Here is a 13,531-nt window from a genome sequence, read left to right on the forward strand (position 1 = left end):
CATGTTGTGCATGCTGTCTGTCTGTCAGGGGTGACCATACACCATACTAGAGGCAACACACACCATACAAGCCTTACTTTTATTGTCATCTTTTATCCTTCAGTTCAGACTACATTGGATTTGGATTTATTGGCAATAGGTCTTGCCAGTGAATGGCACTTTTATTTTTGCTTTGCATACTTTATTATCATGGAATAAGCTATATCCATACCAAATTTCATTTATGATTTAATTTATTCAGTATTTTTTGAGATATATGGGAAAATGTCTTCCATCTCTTAATTTTGTCCACCAGTGTATATTGTGCACAGACAGAAAAATAATTATTAAACGTTTTCTTAAACGTACTTGCAACGAATAAAAGAAATAATCTTTTAATTTTCTTTCTTTTTTTTTTCTGATGGACGAATCTATTTATGACGGGTTTTTCCAAACGGCAGTGATTTTAAAGTGCATTTACTGAGGACAACTTCTGTCACCAGAAAAAAAATTTCTAAAATCCACAATTCAAACTAAATTTCATTAATATTCATACAAACTCGAACTTAATCTTTTGAGAGAAAAAATTTTTTTTAACAAAGTGATGACCTTGTTTTTGATCAACTTCAAAAAATCAAAATTAAATAATAAAAAAAAAAAGAAAAATTAACAAATAAATATTGAGAAAATATTGCTCAATTTTAAGTAACAAAAAATGAAATAAATCAGGAAAAAGTAACTTATACCACTGACTTTAAAAACATGTTTTCGAGATGATAGATATTACAATGTACTCAATGCTATCCGCAGAAATTTCGATTTCCCCCCCCCCCCTAAGTTTAATGGTAAGAGTACATCTTCTAAAAAAAGCAGATTACAATGATAAAATAGGTTGACTAATAGGGTTTTTAATGATGGTAATGTAAAAGGATATGTTTTGTTCCCTCTCACAGTGTTAAGACATTAATGAGTTTTAATATCTGGGTTCTTAGTTTCTTTCTCAACTCAAATTCAGTGAATCCTTTTGCTACTTCAATCTATTCCGTGACACATTCTTTTTTCTTCTCTTTTCTTTTTTTTTTTCACTTGCGTTTTATTTTATTCTCAAATTATTTTTTTTCGATTTACACTTTGTAACTTTCCAGTGAAATTTAATCCTTTTACTTCTCAGTCTATTCCGTGCCTTAATATTTTCTTTCTCAAGTTATATTTTATTCTCAGAATCTTTAGGTTGTCTCAGTTTATTCTATGATGTCTTCCTTTTTGAGTCACATTTCGCCAATCCAATGCGAAACCTTCAGGTCTCAATCTATTTCTTTTTGGTTTACATTTTGTGACTTTCTCAATCCAGTGAAATTTAGTCCTTCTGTTTCTCAGTGTTCCAACTCTGGATTTCCCATTTCGAGAAAAACCTATGAAAACTCTTTTGTGTCTTCTAACTGCTCTGAAGTAGGAGGTGTAGTGGTAGGGTAAATTATGAACATTAAACTCACACTCTTTCTTTATCTTCACCTGAAAGAAAAATACAAAGATTATTAAATCAGTGCACTTGTGTTCATAAAACAAAAACAACGCCAATAAAGATACAGAAATGGAAATACTATTTTCTCTGTTCCATAAATAAGAATTCAGGTTCTTGTTTATGGTACCGAAACTACAATAAATCAAGCATCAGTGTGCGGGTGGGTGACCACTTGGATCAGTCTGCGTAGGGACCAAGGGTGTGCGGTATTGGTCCTCGTTAAACTGTTCTACCATAAAGTGTTCGACTTCGCGTGCAGGTCGTCGGGCTACCGAAACAGGGGTGCCGTGCCCTCCGCAGAGGATCAAAATTGTGAAGGCATGTCTTCGGTTCATCCTCCGGGATGTTTCCCAGACCGTCGCCAATAGCCCATTGTGTAGCTCTAGTGCGACGTAAATGAACTACAATAATAACTGTCCTTATTGGGGGAAAAAATTTCTTCAAATATGGAATATATTTTATTTCATAACCGGCGTTGAACAGCCGACTTATTTTTGAGTTTACGACCATCCATGTTCAACTCCGTTGCAACATGCATTCCTGCTGAGTGGCTAAATCAGTCAGATAGGACCGGGATCGCCTGGTTGGTAGGGCACCGGACTAATGTCCAAGAGGTCGTGGGTTCAATTCCCGCCGGTCGAAGACTTCCCTTGTAGTAAATGGTGACTAATTCACGTTGAATCTGTCGAGTCACGAAGTCCTCCATAACAAATCATACCTCTGGAGGTACAGATCCAGGAGTTTCTTTGTCTTCTGGATTGGGTTCAAAATTACAAAGCTACGGAGTTGAACATGAGTAGTCGTAAACCCAAAATTGGGTCGTCTGTTCAACGACGGTTGCAAAATCAGTTAGATGTTGGTTGCGAGAGCAGTTGCGAGAGCCATTGCGAGAGCAGTCTATTAACCTATGGCAGTGTTTCCCAAACTTGCGACTTTTGTGTACCCTTTCTGAATTTTTCGTAACGCTGTGTATCACTAATAAAAAAATTTATGTATTTTTTACTATAAAAAATATTGCACAAAGGTTATAAATCACAACTGGCTGTTGATACCTCTAATTATTAACTGTTAACTCTGCAAAAAAATAGCTAATAGAAAAAGACGTAATCGTAAATTTTCATGGCTAGCTTTAATTTTAAATAAAATTTTTGAAAATTTTCGTTTGTTGCAAGATATTTTGCATAAGAAAGCGTACCCCGCTAAACTGTTCCCGTACCGTACCCCTGGGAGTACGCGTACCACACTTTGGGAAACTCTGGTCTCTGGTATATATCATCAGTTTATTATATAAAAAGAATTAAATGCATATTTCTAATATTTTCTCTCCGCATTTCACCCCTAGAGTCTAGGGATGGGCAAACTTTTTTGGTCGAGTTCGAAAAAACGAAGACAAAAAGTTTGGTGGGCCAAGTAAAAACTTCTGAATTAGAAAAACGATATGCAAGTTTTAATTTAAATATTTAATGAGATGAATGAAATCACGATTTCATTTTTAAAAGTTCTTTATATTGAGGTTCCAAGTGAGATGTACTTATTTTAATGCTCAAGGTTAAATGTTTGCCTGTTTTCTACTTCTGAAATGATTTTTCTAAGCTTTATAGTTGAAAACACTTGTTCACATTATATAAGATGAAGCAAACATAGCACTGATTTTCTGGGCATGAAATATTAAATTTGGGAAACTAGCTTTTGGTAATGATTTGTAAAACTCTAACTTTGGCATATTTAGAAACAACTGCTTCAGATGGCGCCAATCTACGGCTATTCTATAAAGAAGGTTTGCTTTGAACATCTTACCAATTGAAAGCTGCCTATTTCCATCAATTTATGTTTTGTAAAACAAAAATAGAGAAAGTAAAATGATCATCAATACTTTGTTAAAAAAGTAAGAACAAAAATAGCCTTAAACAAAGTAGACAAGAAAATGAATGTATATTGTTTATATTCGTCACGGATCGGCTAGTTAAAATTTTATCAGCGGGCCGGATAAAACCTTCAGGTGGGCCATAGTTGGCCCACGGGCCGTATAGTTTGCCCATCCCTGCTAGACAAAGCTGTGTTCTGTCGGGATAGAGGAAAAAATCTATGAATAAAACTTTCCTCAGATTATTATGAATGAAAAGAAATTAGGTCAAATAATCTCTTCACTTTCTAATGAAAAAGATCGAAGAGGTTGTGAACTCTTACCACTATTCTGCAACTTGTTTCAAGGTAAAGATTAAAAAAAAAAATATTCGACATGTGTCAATCAGTTTCCTAGAATCATGCAATGCTGCGTTGAATAACAAGTGTCATTCATTATATGTTATTGAAATCACGTGCGGAATTCATTTTTCGATGAATTTCCTTGGTGATTCTTATCTGTTTTAAAAATGCACGATAAAGGTTAAGTTTAATTTGTTCAGATGGATCTCAAACTTGTTGTCTTTGAATGTAAATTTAAAGATGACGTCCGGTCACACAGGATGATCACAGGTGTGGCGCCCACGGGCGAATAAGTCATTTTCACCACGTGCTTTATTGTTACTCACGAGTCTCTCTTTTCCTTCTTTCTTTCCTTTTTTTTTTTTTTTTTTTTTTTTTGCTAATTATGTATTTCATTATAAATCAGTTAATGCTTTGCTATCAAAACAATTTAAGGAGGACATGATATATGTATATTTAAGGCTTAATAATAATAAATAAAACATCCGTTTCTTCAACATTTCTTTATCAGAATCTTTTGCTGCCGTCCAACCACTCTGACTCATCTCATAGGCATTGCAAAAGACAGCGGCTATATCTCAGTGAATTAAATGAAGACATTGAACAGCGGAATAACTTTTGATCCAATGAGGGGCCTTCCATGAATGATAACTCCTTTATTCTTAATATTTTGACCTCCCATTTGTCACTAAGAATGGCACCTTCTTAACATATCCCCCCCCACACACACACGCCCCTTGGCACACGTCATGTTGTATTACATAAACAAATAACTTGCTATTCCGATTCGCACTGACCACAGTGCTGACGTAAAATATCCTCAGTGGTGGACAGATCATGGGTTAAAATCCCCTTGCCGTCAGACTAACCGTGGGAGGTTTTGTGGTTTTCTTCACAATATAACACAAATGCGGGTTTATTCTATCGAAAAGATCCCAGTTTGTTCCAATGCTTGAGCCAGGAGTTTCCTTGTCTTCTGTATTGACTCCAAAATTACAAGGATACGGATTTGAAGATTGGGAGTCGTAATCTGAAAATTCGGTCGGCTGTTCAACGACGGTTATTAAATAAAATGTGTTTCGATGGCATTTGTACAGCAATAATAATGATTTTTTGTGAACCTGTTTTGGTTTGGAAAAAATATAAAATTGTTTAATCAGTTAATTTTAAAAATTTTATTTCAACCAAAATGTGTAATGTCACATTTCTGGTTATCCTTCCCTCTCCCCCTTAAAAACTAACATTATTTGTGGGCGACAGCTGATTTATGTTCAGTGCGTTTGACTTTAAATATGCTAATTAATTATTACAGATGTGATTTTACGTAACAAAAATCGTTCACATAATTTTTTTTTTCTGAATAACTTTTTCATCTCTTAATACGAATGTATAAATTTGAAGAAAATATTAATAAGGAATGAGAAATTTATCAATTGCTTCAGCAATAACAGTCATAAATTAGGGTTTTATAGTATAAGGCAGCGCTGCATTCCTGCAGAGTAACTTTTTTGTCAAGCAGTTTTTGGCGTGAACGTAAGTCGAATTGAATAAAATAAGCTGAATTATGGTTTTTAAAAAAGATTTCCTTTCTTTAAACCGTTAGAATGATTATCGGGAAAAATAACTCTTTATACTTGAATTCGGCTGTTTTATTTTGAATTTTAACGTTCGACTAGAAATTATGACCAAACACGAATTCTTTTTTCGTTGAATAATTTCATAAAAATAACCAAAACATTAAATAAATTGGTTTGACCTATTGAAATTCTATCTATTAAATTCATATTCTATTGGTTTCAAAAATAACTATTGGTTAAAATAGCAAAAACCCTAACTCACGGAACACCTGTGAATTTTCCAAGGAACCTTAGGGTTTCATTGCCGAACACATTATGAGAACTGCTGGTATAGGGAATAGCTGCAACCTATAAAATATATATTTTTTCCTTTCTATCAGACATATGTATAAATAAATAAAATTTAATCATTCTAATCTGTCTTGTTTTAACGTAACTAAAAAAGAAACACCGGAAGTCTGCCTCGTTCTGCCCGTCACCAGAAAGAAAGAAAAAAATAGCGCTCTGACTCATTCGTTCACTAACTGATAAACATTTCGTTTTCTTACAAATCTTTTCATAAAATTTTTCCTTTCCTTGTTAAAAGAAAAGTCTTAACAAAATGGTGACCGATGACTTTTAAATGAAGCTTCAGTTGAGTAATCCATTTGAAAGAAAAGTTTCATCATTGAGGAAAATGTTCTTTTCAGTTAAAGGAAGCGTTACACGCCATATTAAATCACGGTGTGACGCAATGGTCTGACTTAAATAAGGTCAGTCATGCATATCATTCATTATATACATGAATGTAGTATGTGTATCAAAACGGTCAAGCGTTGACCAGTTACCTTTGGTAAATAAATAAAAATTCACAGGGGTTGGACAATAATGTGGAAACACTTCCTTAATTGTAAACCACCTTTCTTTTAGCTGCAAGTGTTATAATAAATTTAATAATAAGATTTGATTATAAAAAATTAATAAAATTTAATGAATAATTTAATAATACCCATAAAATTTAATTTAAATAACGAAAATGTAATAAAATAATTAAAGCAAAACTGCAAGTTACACCACTCGCGTAATATTGGGAGGGAAGCGTTATCCTAGCAGTTTTAAAAAAGCAACAAAAAGGAAATAAATCTACTACTGCTTAATTAAATATTTAAAATTTTAAAGATTACCCAGTTTGAAGTAGGTATTTGTAAACAATTCCAGTTGACAGGGGTTTATACCTTCATAACCCCCCTATTTTATTAATGGAACTGTTTTTTAAATACTTTAGATTCTTCTTTTTCTTTAAACAGCGTTATTACGTTCATTCGATTTAAATTTAAAGAGTCTGTGCTGCTAATGTAGTTTCTATGGCATATAATACATTAGTTTTTATGACAGCAATATTGCTGCTCGTGTCAGTCAAGATCCCCTGACAAAACATGAAATCGATTGGTTAAGGGATTTCCAGAAGATACCGTACAGCTAATTCACGAACTATGAGTAAGGAAGTTAGTCATTTGCTAGACAATAAATTTCTACTCGAACAATGTATAATAGAGTGTGAGTGTAACAGAGTTTGCTGCAGTATGGCGTGTACAGCGCGGTGACCATGGCTCCTGTTATCTATGACATTGCATGATTAAAGCAATTTCAGCAGTGTGATCTAGGATCAATCTGGAGACGCGAATAGCCAACCTTACAGACGAATCTCGATTTTTTATACTGCATCGTGACGGCCACATCGTATTCAAACAACTAGGAAACCATTACAAATGGTATATTAAATTCATTTAGCTCATTATTTACCAAATAACTTATAGTAATAACAAATAAATTTGGCCGCGAAAATAATAAATTAAGTATTAACGATTCATTTACTAAATTAAATTTTTCAATAGTTTTGTAATGTATCTACCACTACAAAATTGCAACTATAATTCACTAGTATATAAGACATGTTAACTCGACTCTATGGAGGGATACCTTTTAATAGATGACGGTTGACATTGTCGATAACTCACCCCACATTGGTAACCTTCGGACGGGATGTGAACATGCTTACCTTAGCAGTAACGCCCACTTTGATATGAATACGCCTACATCGACAGTAACGCCTACTTCATTGGACGGTCCACATTGAATTGTTGACTTGTGACTGCGACATTATCCACCTCCTCGCACTGTTGCTACTCAGTCTCGATTCAACGCAACGTCGGCCTGCATACACTCGACTGCTAAAGGCAACACAGGAGCGACTACGACCGTGAAGTTAATACACCTCTCACATTCAGCACTCAAAAAGTACGGTGATCTTAATACAGCTCTCTCGGCTTCGCACAAAAACAGCAATGATTCAACTAGTGGTATCAATTCATCGAATTCTATCACAGATATAATTCTGGTGGGGGAGTACTGTAGCGTATCTACCGCTACAAAATTACAACTATATTTCACTAGTACATAAGACATGTTAACTCGACTCAATGGAGGAGCACCTTTTCATAGATGACGGTTGACATTGTCGATAACTCACCCCACAGTTTCCATAATTTTCTACGTTCTCGTCCTGCATGCCATTAAGACGACCTCCGAGAGGATCACTTTCTTCTAATTTAGTTGAATATAAGTAGCTACATCACTTCATAACACACCCCTGTTTTTATCTTTTTTTTTTTCAAGATTTTTCTTTATGTATTGTTACAACGTTCATTCGATTTAAATTTAAACAGTGTGTTGCTAATGTAGTTTCTATGAGATAACGAGATGTTTTTGATCGCATTTATTCTACAGATATTTTTCAGCCGATTTATTGAAAATAATTTTTTTTTTAAATAAAATAAAAAACGTACGTGGGTAAAATAAAAAATTTTCGTACAATAATAATAATAGACATCGTGTTTAATTTTTAAGTATATTAATTAACTGAATATTAAGATGCAAAAATTTTAATAAATTGAGTGGTAGGCATTTTAAAGGTGACAAGTGGTACATGAGAGGCACTCTCATGATAGGTATCACAGTAAAGCACACCATTTATTTCACTGTTATTTTTTAAAGTGGTTTTCCTTCAAGTTTAGAAAAGCCACCAGTTGCAGCATAACTAATTAAAGAACAGCAATTTCAAACAATTGAATACCATTTTGTGATAGCGTCATTCCTATTCAAAGTGTGATTTTTAATTTTTAAAAAAAATTACACATTTTTTTGGGGAAAATCATTATGCTTCAACACGTATATTAACTAAAATTGACGCAGAATTTTTATTTAATATATTTTGCACTTTTTTCACTCTTTTGTATTGAATTAGGTGAAAATAAGTGCAAAATATAAAATTTAACATTTTAATAATTTATAATCATAAAATACAGCCTAAACACCGTTTTTTTTTTTTTTTTTTTTTTTTTTTAAAGTTTTAATGATAAAATTTTCCACACGCAGCTCACTTCCAAACAATATTTTTTCAAATTTACTCTTATTTGCTATTATTTAGGTCTAAACAAAACATCAGTTATTCATCGTTGCAATCTTCTTAATTTACAAAATTAATTATTGTAAAATTTTCAAATATGAATGGAAAAAAAATCTTTCAAACTACTTTTTTGGATTTTATATTATTTAAATCCAATAATCTAATACATCTTTTTAGTAACTATTATACTAATTTTCCAAATGGAAAAATACCAAAATATATTTTTTCTTGTAATTAGAACACCAGAAAAAAATCTATAAAAGAGACACCATAGTGTCCCATCTGCTTCAAATGATTAAGCAATATAAAACTATGGCAAATCGTTTTGAAAGTTTTTTTTAAATGCTCGACGATTCAAATCGAAAGATAAATTTTTATTAGAAAAGTCAGTAGAATAAAAGCACTTTTGATATTATGTGACAAAAAATTTGCTTCAGTAATATTTTCATATCATGCTTCAAAACTACGACATTTTGAATTATAAAAAACCTGATATTTCATATTGAACTATATCATTCTTGAAAAGAAACATTCAGAAAGTATTTCCAAAAAAAAAAAAAAATATATAGATATCTTCACTTAAATCTATAAAATATGAGGCAATTATTTATACTTTTGTACTTTCAAGAACATGTTTATTCCTTTTAAAAATGATGACAATGAAAAACACAACGTTCACGGCCGTAAATCACTGTCCTCGACAAAAAAGAAAATCGAGAAGTTTTAAAAATATATTGCTTGTTATAAGTTTCATAACATCAGTAGCTATAGAAGAGCTTTGTTCGAAATTTAACACATCATTTAAATAGCAATGTAAAGGTAATTAAATCTTTCCTATTTTCATTTTGAAACTTTTACTTCACTGATGAATTTGTTTAATGTAAACTATGATCCTCATAGATCGAGACATGTTCTGATTCCCATATAAATAAATAAACAAGTAATACAAAAAAAATAATTTTAAGTCAATTCATACTTAGGTCAATAAAAAAAAATTACAATTTTTCTCCCATTTAAAACTATAATTAATTAAATTTAATGACTGAATTAATATTTAAAAAAGCTGTATTATCACCAAGTGTCATCTACTGCAAGTTTTAAAAAAAAATCAAAATAAAAAATAATATTTTTAAAAACCACGCTTTTGTAGTGGACAATAATAATTTAAAAATAAAAATTTGAAAAACAAAAAACATGGGGCCATGAAGTATATAACAGTAATGTTATATTAGTGTGTGTATGCGTGCTCATGCGAATATGTGTATGAATATCTGTAATTGTATCTATCTGAATGTGGATGTATATGTGGAATATGCTTGTGTATATGCATGTGTATGTGGATGTATATGTGTATGTGGCTGTGCATGTGTATGAGTAAGAAAATGTGTAAATGTATGTGTAAATATATGTGTATATGTACTGTTATGTATTTCATGCTCCCAACGTTATTCGTTTTTCAAATTTTTATTTTTTAATTATTATTCTCGACTGCGAAAACGTGGTTTTTAAAAATATAATTTTTTATTTTGATTTTTTTTTGTACCTACTTCCAAAATCTCAATTTTTTTACTCACTGTACATAAAACTTTTCATCTGCCACGTGGCACTCATTCGAAACAATCGAATCGACAACAAAAGACAATCGCGAAAATACGAATTTTTCTTTAATTTTATTTTACTTTGTATGTCTTCTTTATTTTCATGCATTGTCATCCAATTCTGAACTATGTGCCAAATTTGAAGTCTGTAGCTAGTTGGGAAGTTAGTTCGAAATCGATTACAAAATTCCACCCGAACAGACATACATGAAGGCAAGTTAATATAAACGTGGTAAAAAAAATGTATTTGAACTTGAATGGATGAATGAAAAGTATTAACAATTGGGTATAATATGAAAAAAGCACAACTACTTCCACTTACAAGGAATAACATTTACCTTTTAGTTTAATTAATAAACTGAGTTTTAAATATGTTTACTAAATTCATAAACTTCGCTAAAACAACAATATAAATTATTTCCAAAGGAAATAGACTAATACAATTCCAACCTGGCGAGTAGCGATTTAAAACTAGACACTTCGTTTGATGCTTTTACTTGTTGCTAGAAATCAGGTTCGCAGAAAATGCTCTTTACTAGTTAAATTTAGTAGGAATAACATGATCTGTGACGTATGCTATAGTATACCCAATTGAAAATTTGAATATATATATATATATATATATATATATATATATATATATATATATATATATATATATATATATATATATATATATATATATATGTATATATATATAGGGAGAGTAGAGTGTGAACTAATAGTAAGAATTGAAGAAAAAAAGAGGTATCAGACAACTATAAAAGTATAAATTTGGAGACGTGGACCACACGTGTTACCAAGTAATGTGCTTTATTGTATTTATCTGACACAGCGAATATAAAATAATTAAATATTTAAATGTGCGCAATAAACTATTTTTTCGTTCAAACAGAGCTATAAGTTAGAAATTGTCACTGATGTTATCTTTAAAATATGTGAAAAAATGAATCTCTTGTAGTAAAATTTAAAACAATGACTAACGCTAAACCAATCGAAAAATTCTATTTTGTTTTTCGCTCTTCCCTATTTAATGAATGAATTAATATTTTAAAAAATTATATTAACATCAAGTGTCATCTAGTTTAAAAAATATATATTTGAACTTGAATGGATGAATAAAAAGTATTTTATGAACGATTGAAAATTTGAAACAAGATGCATAAGGAGAATGAGAATTAATAGTAGAAATAATATAAATAAAAATAGAGGAAACGCTTAAATGCAACAAACCAACATTCCTTACATCATTTTCTTTTTTTATCATCTTGACTTTTTCATAACTAAATACTTTACATTTTCATACGTTAATAGAACATTTCTGTTAAACTGGTAAGCTAGGAAGAAAATGATTTAATGGAGACACTTAAGAAAAATTTAATGTCAAGTTTTTAAAACTAGAGTAGTTTAAATTATGAAATACAATAATATTCCAAATTGAACAATGACATGACTTCAAAGAAATATAGAAATCTTCGCCTAAATCTATAAGATATGTTTAAGCACTTTAAAAATGATGGCAAAAAAAATTATAACTTCCTCGGTCATTCATAAATCACTGTCAATCTTTTTCGAAAATGAAATAGGGAAGTGAAAAAAAAAAAAAAACGCTTTGTTTTAAGTCACAATGCATACGAAGTGCATTAAGCGAAATTAACACACCGTTAAATTGCAATGTAATGATAATTAAGTTTTTCTTATTTAATTATACCTTACTTAATTTATTAACGAATAATGTATTTAATGTAAACGATAATGCTTAAATGTCGATCAATGTTCTGAATCCTAAGAACAAATTTTAAGTTGTACTTGGCTTCTTTTATTAATGAATATTTTTGTTTAATGCGTTAGATAATGCTTAAATGTCGAACTGGTGTTCTGAATCGTAAGAACAAATTTTTAGTTGTACTTCGCTTCCTTTATTAATGAATATTTTTGTTTAATGCGTTAGATAATGCTTAAGTGTCGAACTGGTGTTCTGAATCGTAAGAACAAATTTTTAGTTGTACTTGACTTCTTTTATTAATGAATATTTTTGTTTAATGCGTTAGATAATGCTTAAATGTCGAACTATGTTCTGAATCCAAAGAACAAATTTTTAGTTATACTTTGCTTCTTTTATTAATGAATATTTTTGTTTAATGCGTTAGATAATGCCTAAATGTCGAACTGTGTTCTGAATCCAAAGAACAAATTTTTAGTTATACTTCGCTTCTTTTATTAATGAATATTTTTGTTTAATGCGTTAAATAATGCCTAAATGTCGAACTGTGTTTTGAATCGTAAGAACAAATTTTTAGTTGTACTTCGCTTCTTTTATTAATGAATATTTTTATTTAATGCGTTAGATAATGCTTAAATGTCGAACTGTGTTCTGAATCCAAAGATCAAATTTTTAGTTGTACTTCGCTTCTTTTATTAATTAATATTTTTGTTTAATGTGTTAAATAATGCTGAAATATATCATAAGAACACAATTTTATTTACTCATCGGATGCACAGTCAGGCAAACATATTTATTTCGAAGCAAATTAAAGTATGATCTTTAAAAATAGCATTAAAAGAACTATCAATAGATAACTTGATGTATTTTTACATTATTTTTTATAATTGAATATAGTTTGAAAGGAATTATATGCCATTTATTAATAAACAATCATCAACAGTAAATTAAAGATATAAAAGCAATTTACATATTTATTGTTTTAATTAAGTTTTGTAGCATTCTTCGTTTAGATTTTTAAAATTTTCAACGCTAATGGTGAAAACGCATTTACGTTTACAAATTTAACGTTTTGAAGTATATAATTTTTAGTCACAGTAAACTATTGGCTTTAGTAATTAATTCTTGAATTGGAAAATGTGATTTGAAATTATATAATGGAAAATATGATTGCATGTAAATATGAAATAGACACGATAATTAAGCTTCTAATTATAATTTTAGTTGATACTGAAACTAAAACAATTACTGTGTAATAGGCAATCATGTTTGATGTGAGTGTTTGTACTGCACTGGGTCATTCGGTAGAAATGATTAAAGTTAAGGTTAAGTAGGGGGAAAAATATTTTAAAAAAATTAAAGACTGATTTTACAATTTGCAGAGGTAATAACAAATCCTCAAGAAAGAAAAAAAAATTCAAAATTTTATGGAAATCTTCAAATTCAACCAGAATGTTACCGCTTAGCTAATTTACAGAATAA

At 30.6% G+C, this 13,531-nt stretch overlaps 2 protein-coding genes across 3 annotated transcripts in view; one reads left to right on the forward strand and one right to left on the reverse strand.

Annotated features, from left to right (window-relative positions):
- Window positions 1-378: 378 nt before the first annotated feature.
- LOC139425678 (uncharacterized) overlaps window positions 379-13,531 on the reverse strand; it is a 36,465-nt gene continuing 23,312 nt past the window's right edge. Inside the window, exon 3 of the mRNA XM_087149351.1 lies at window positions 379-1,491. Within this exon, the coding sequence (XP_087005477.1) occupies window positions 1,216-1,491 (276 nt within the window). The 3' untranslated portion in view covers window positions 379-1,215. The remainder of the gene's footprint in view (window positions 1,492-13,531) is intronic.
- LOC107446520 (scavenger receptor class B member 1) overlaps window positions 9,481-13,531 on the forward strand; it is a 77,024-nt gene continuing 72,973 nt past the window's right edge. Inside the window, exon 1 of one of the 2 annotated variants that reach the window (XM_071180805.2) lies at window positions 9,481-9,547. The gene's annotated coding sequence lies outside the window, so the exon portion shown is untranslated. The remainder of the gene's footprint in view (window positions 9,548-13,531) is intronic. The other variant, XM_071180802.1, reaches the window with a different exon arrangement.

This window comes from Parasteatoda tepidariorum, chromosome 8 (assembly GCF_982258835.1).
Source record: "Parasteatoda tepidariorum strain Cologne lab strain chromosome 8, Ptep-v5.0, whole genome shotgun sequence".
Taxonomy (NCBI): Eukaryota; Metazoa; Arthropoda; class Arachnida; order Araneae; family Theridiidae; genus Parasteatoda; species Parasteatoda tepidariorum.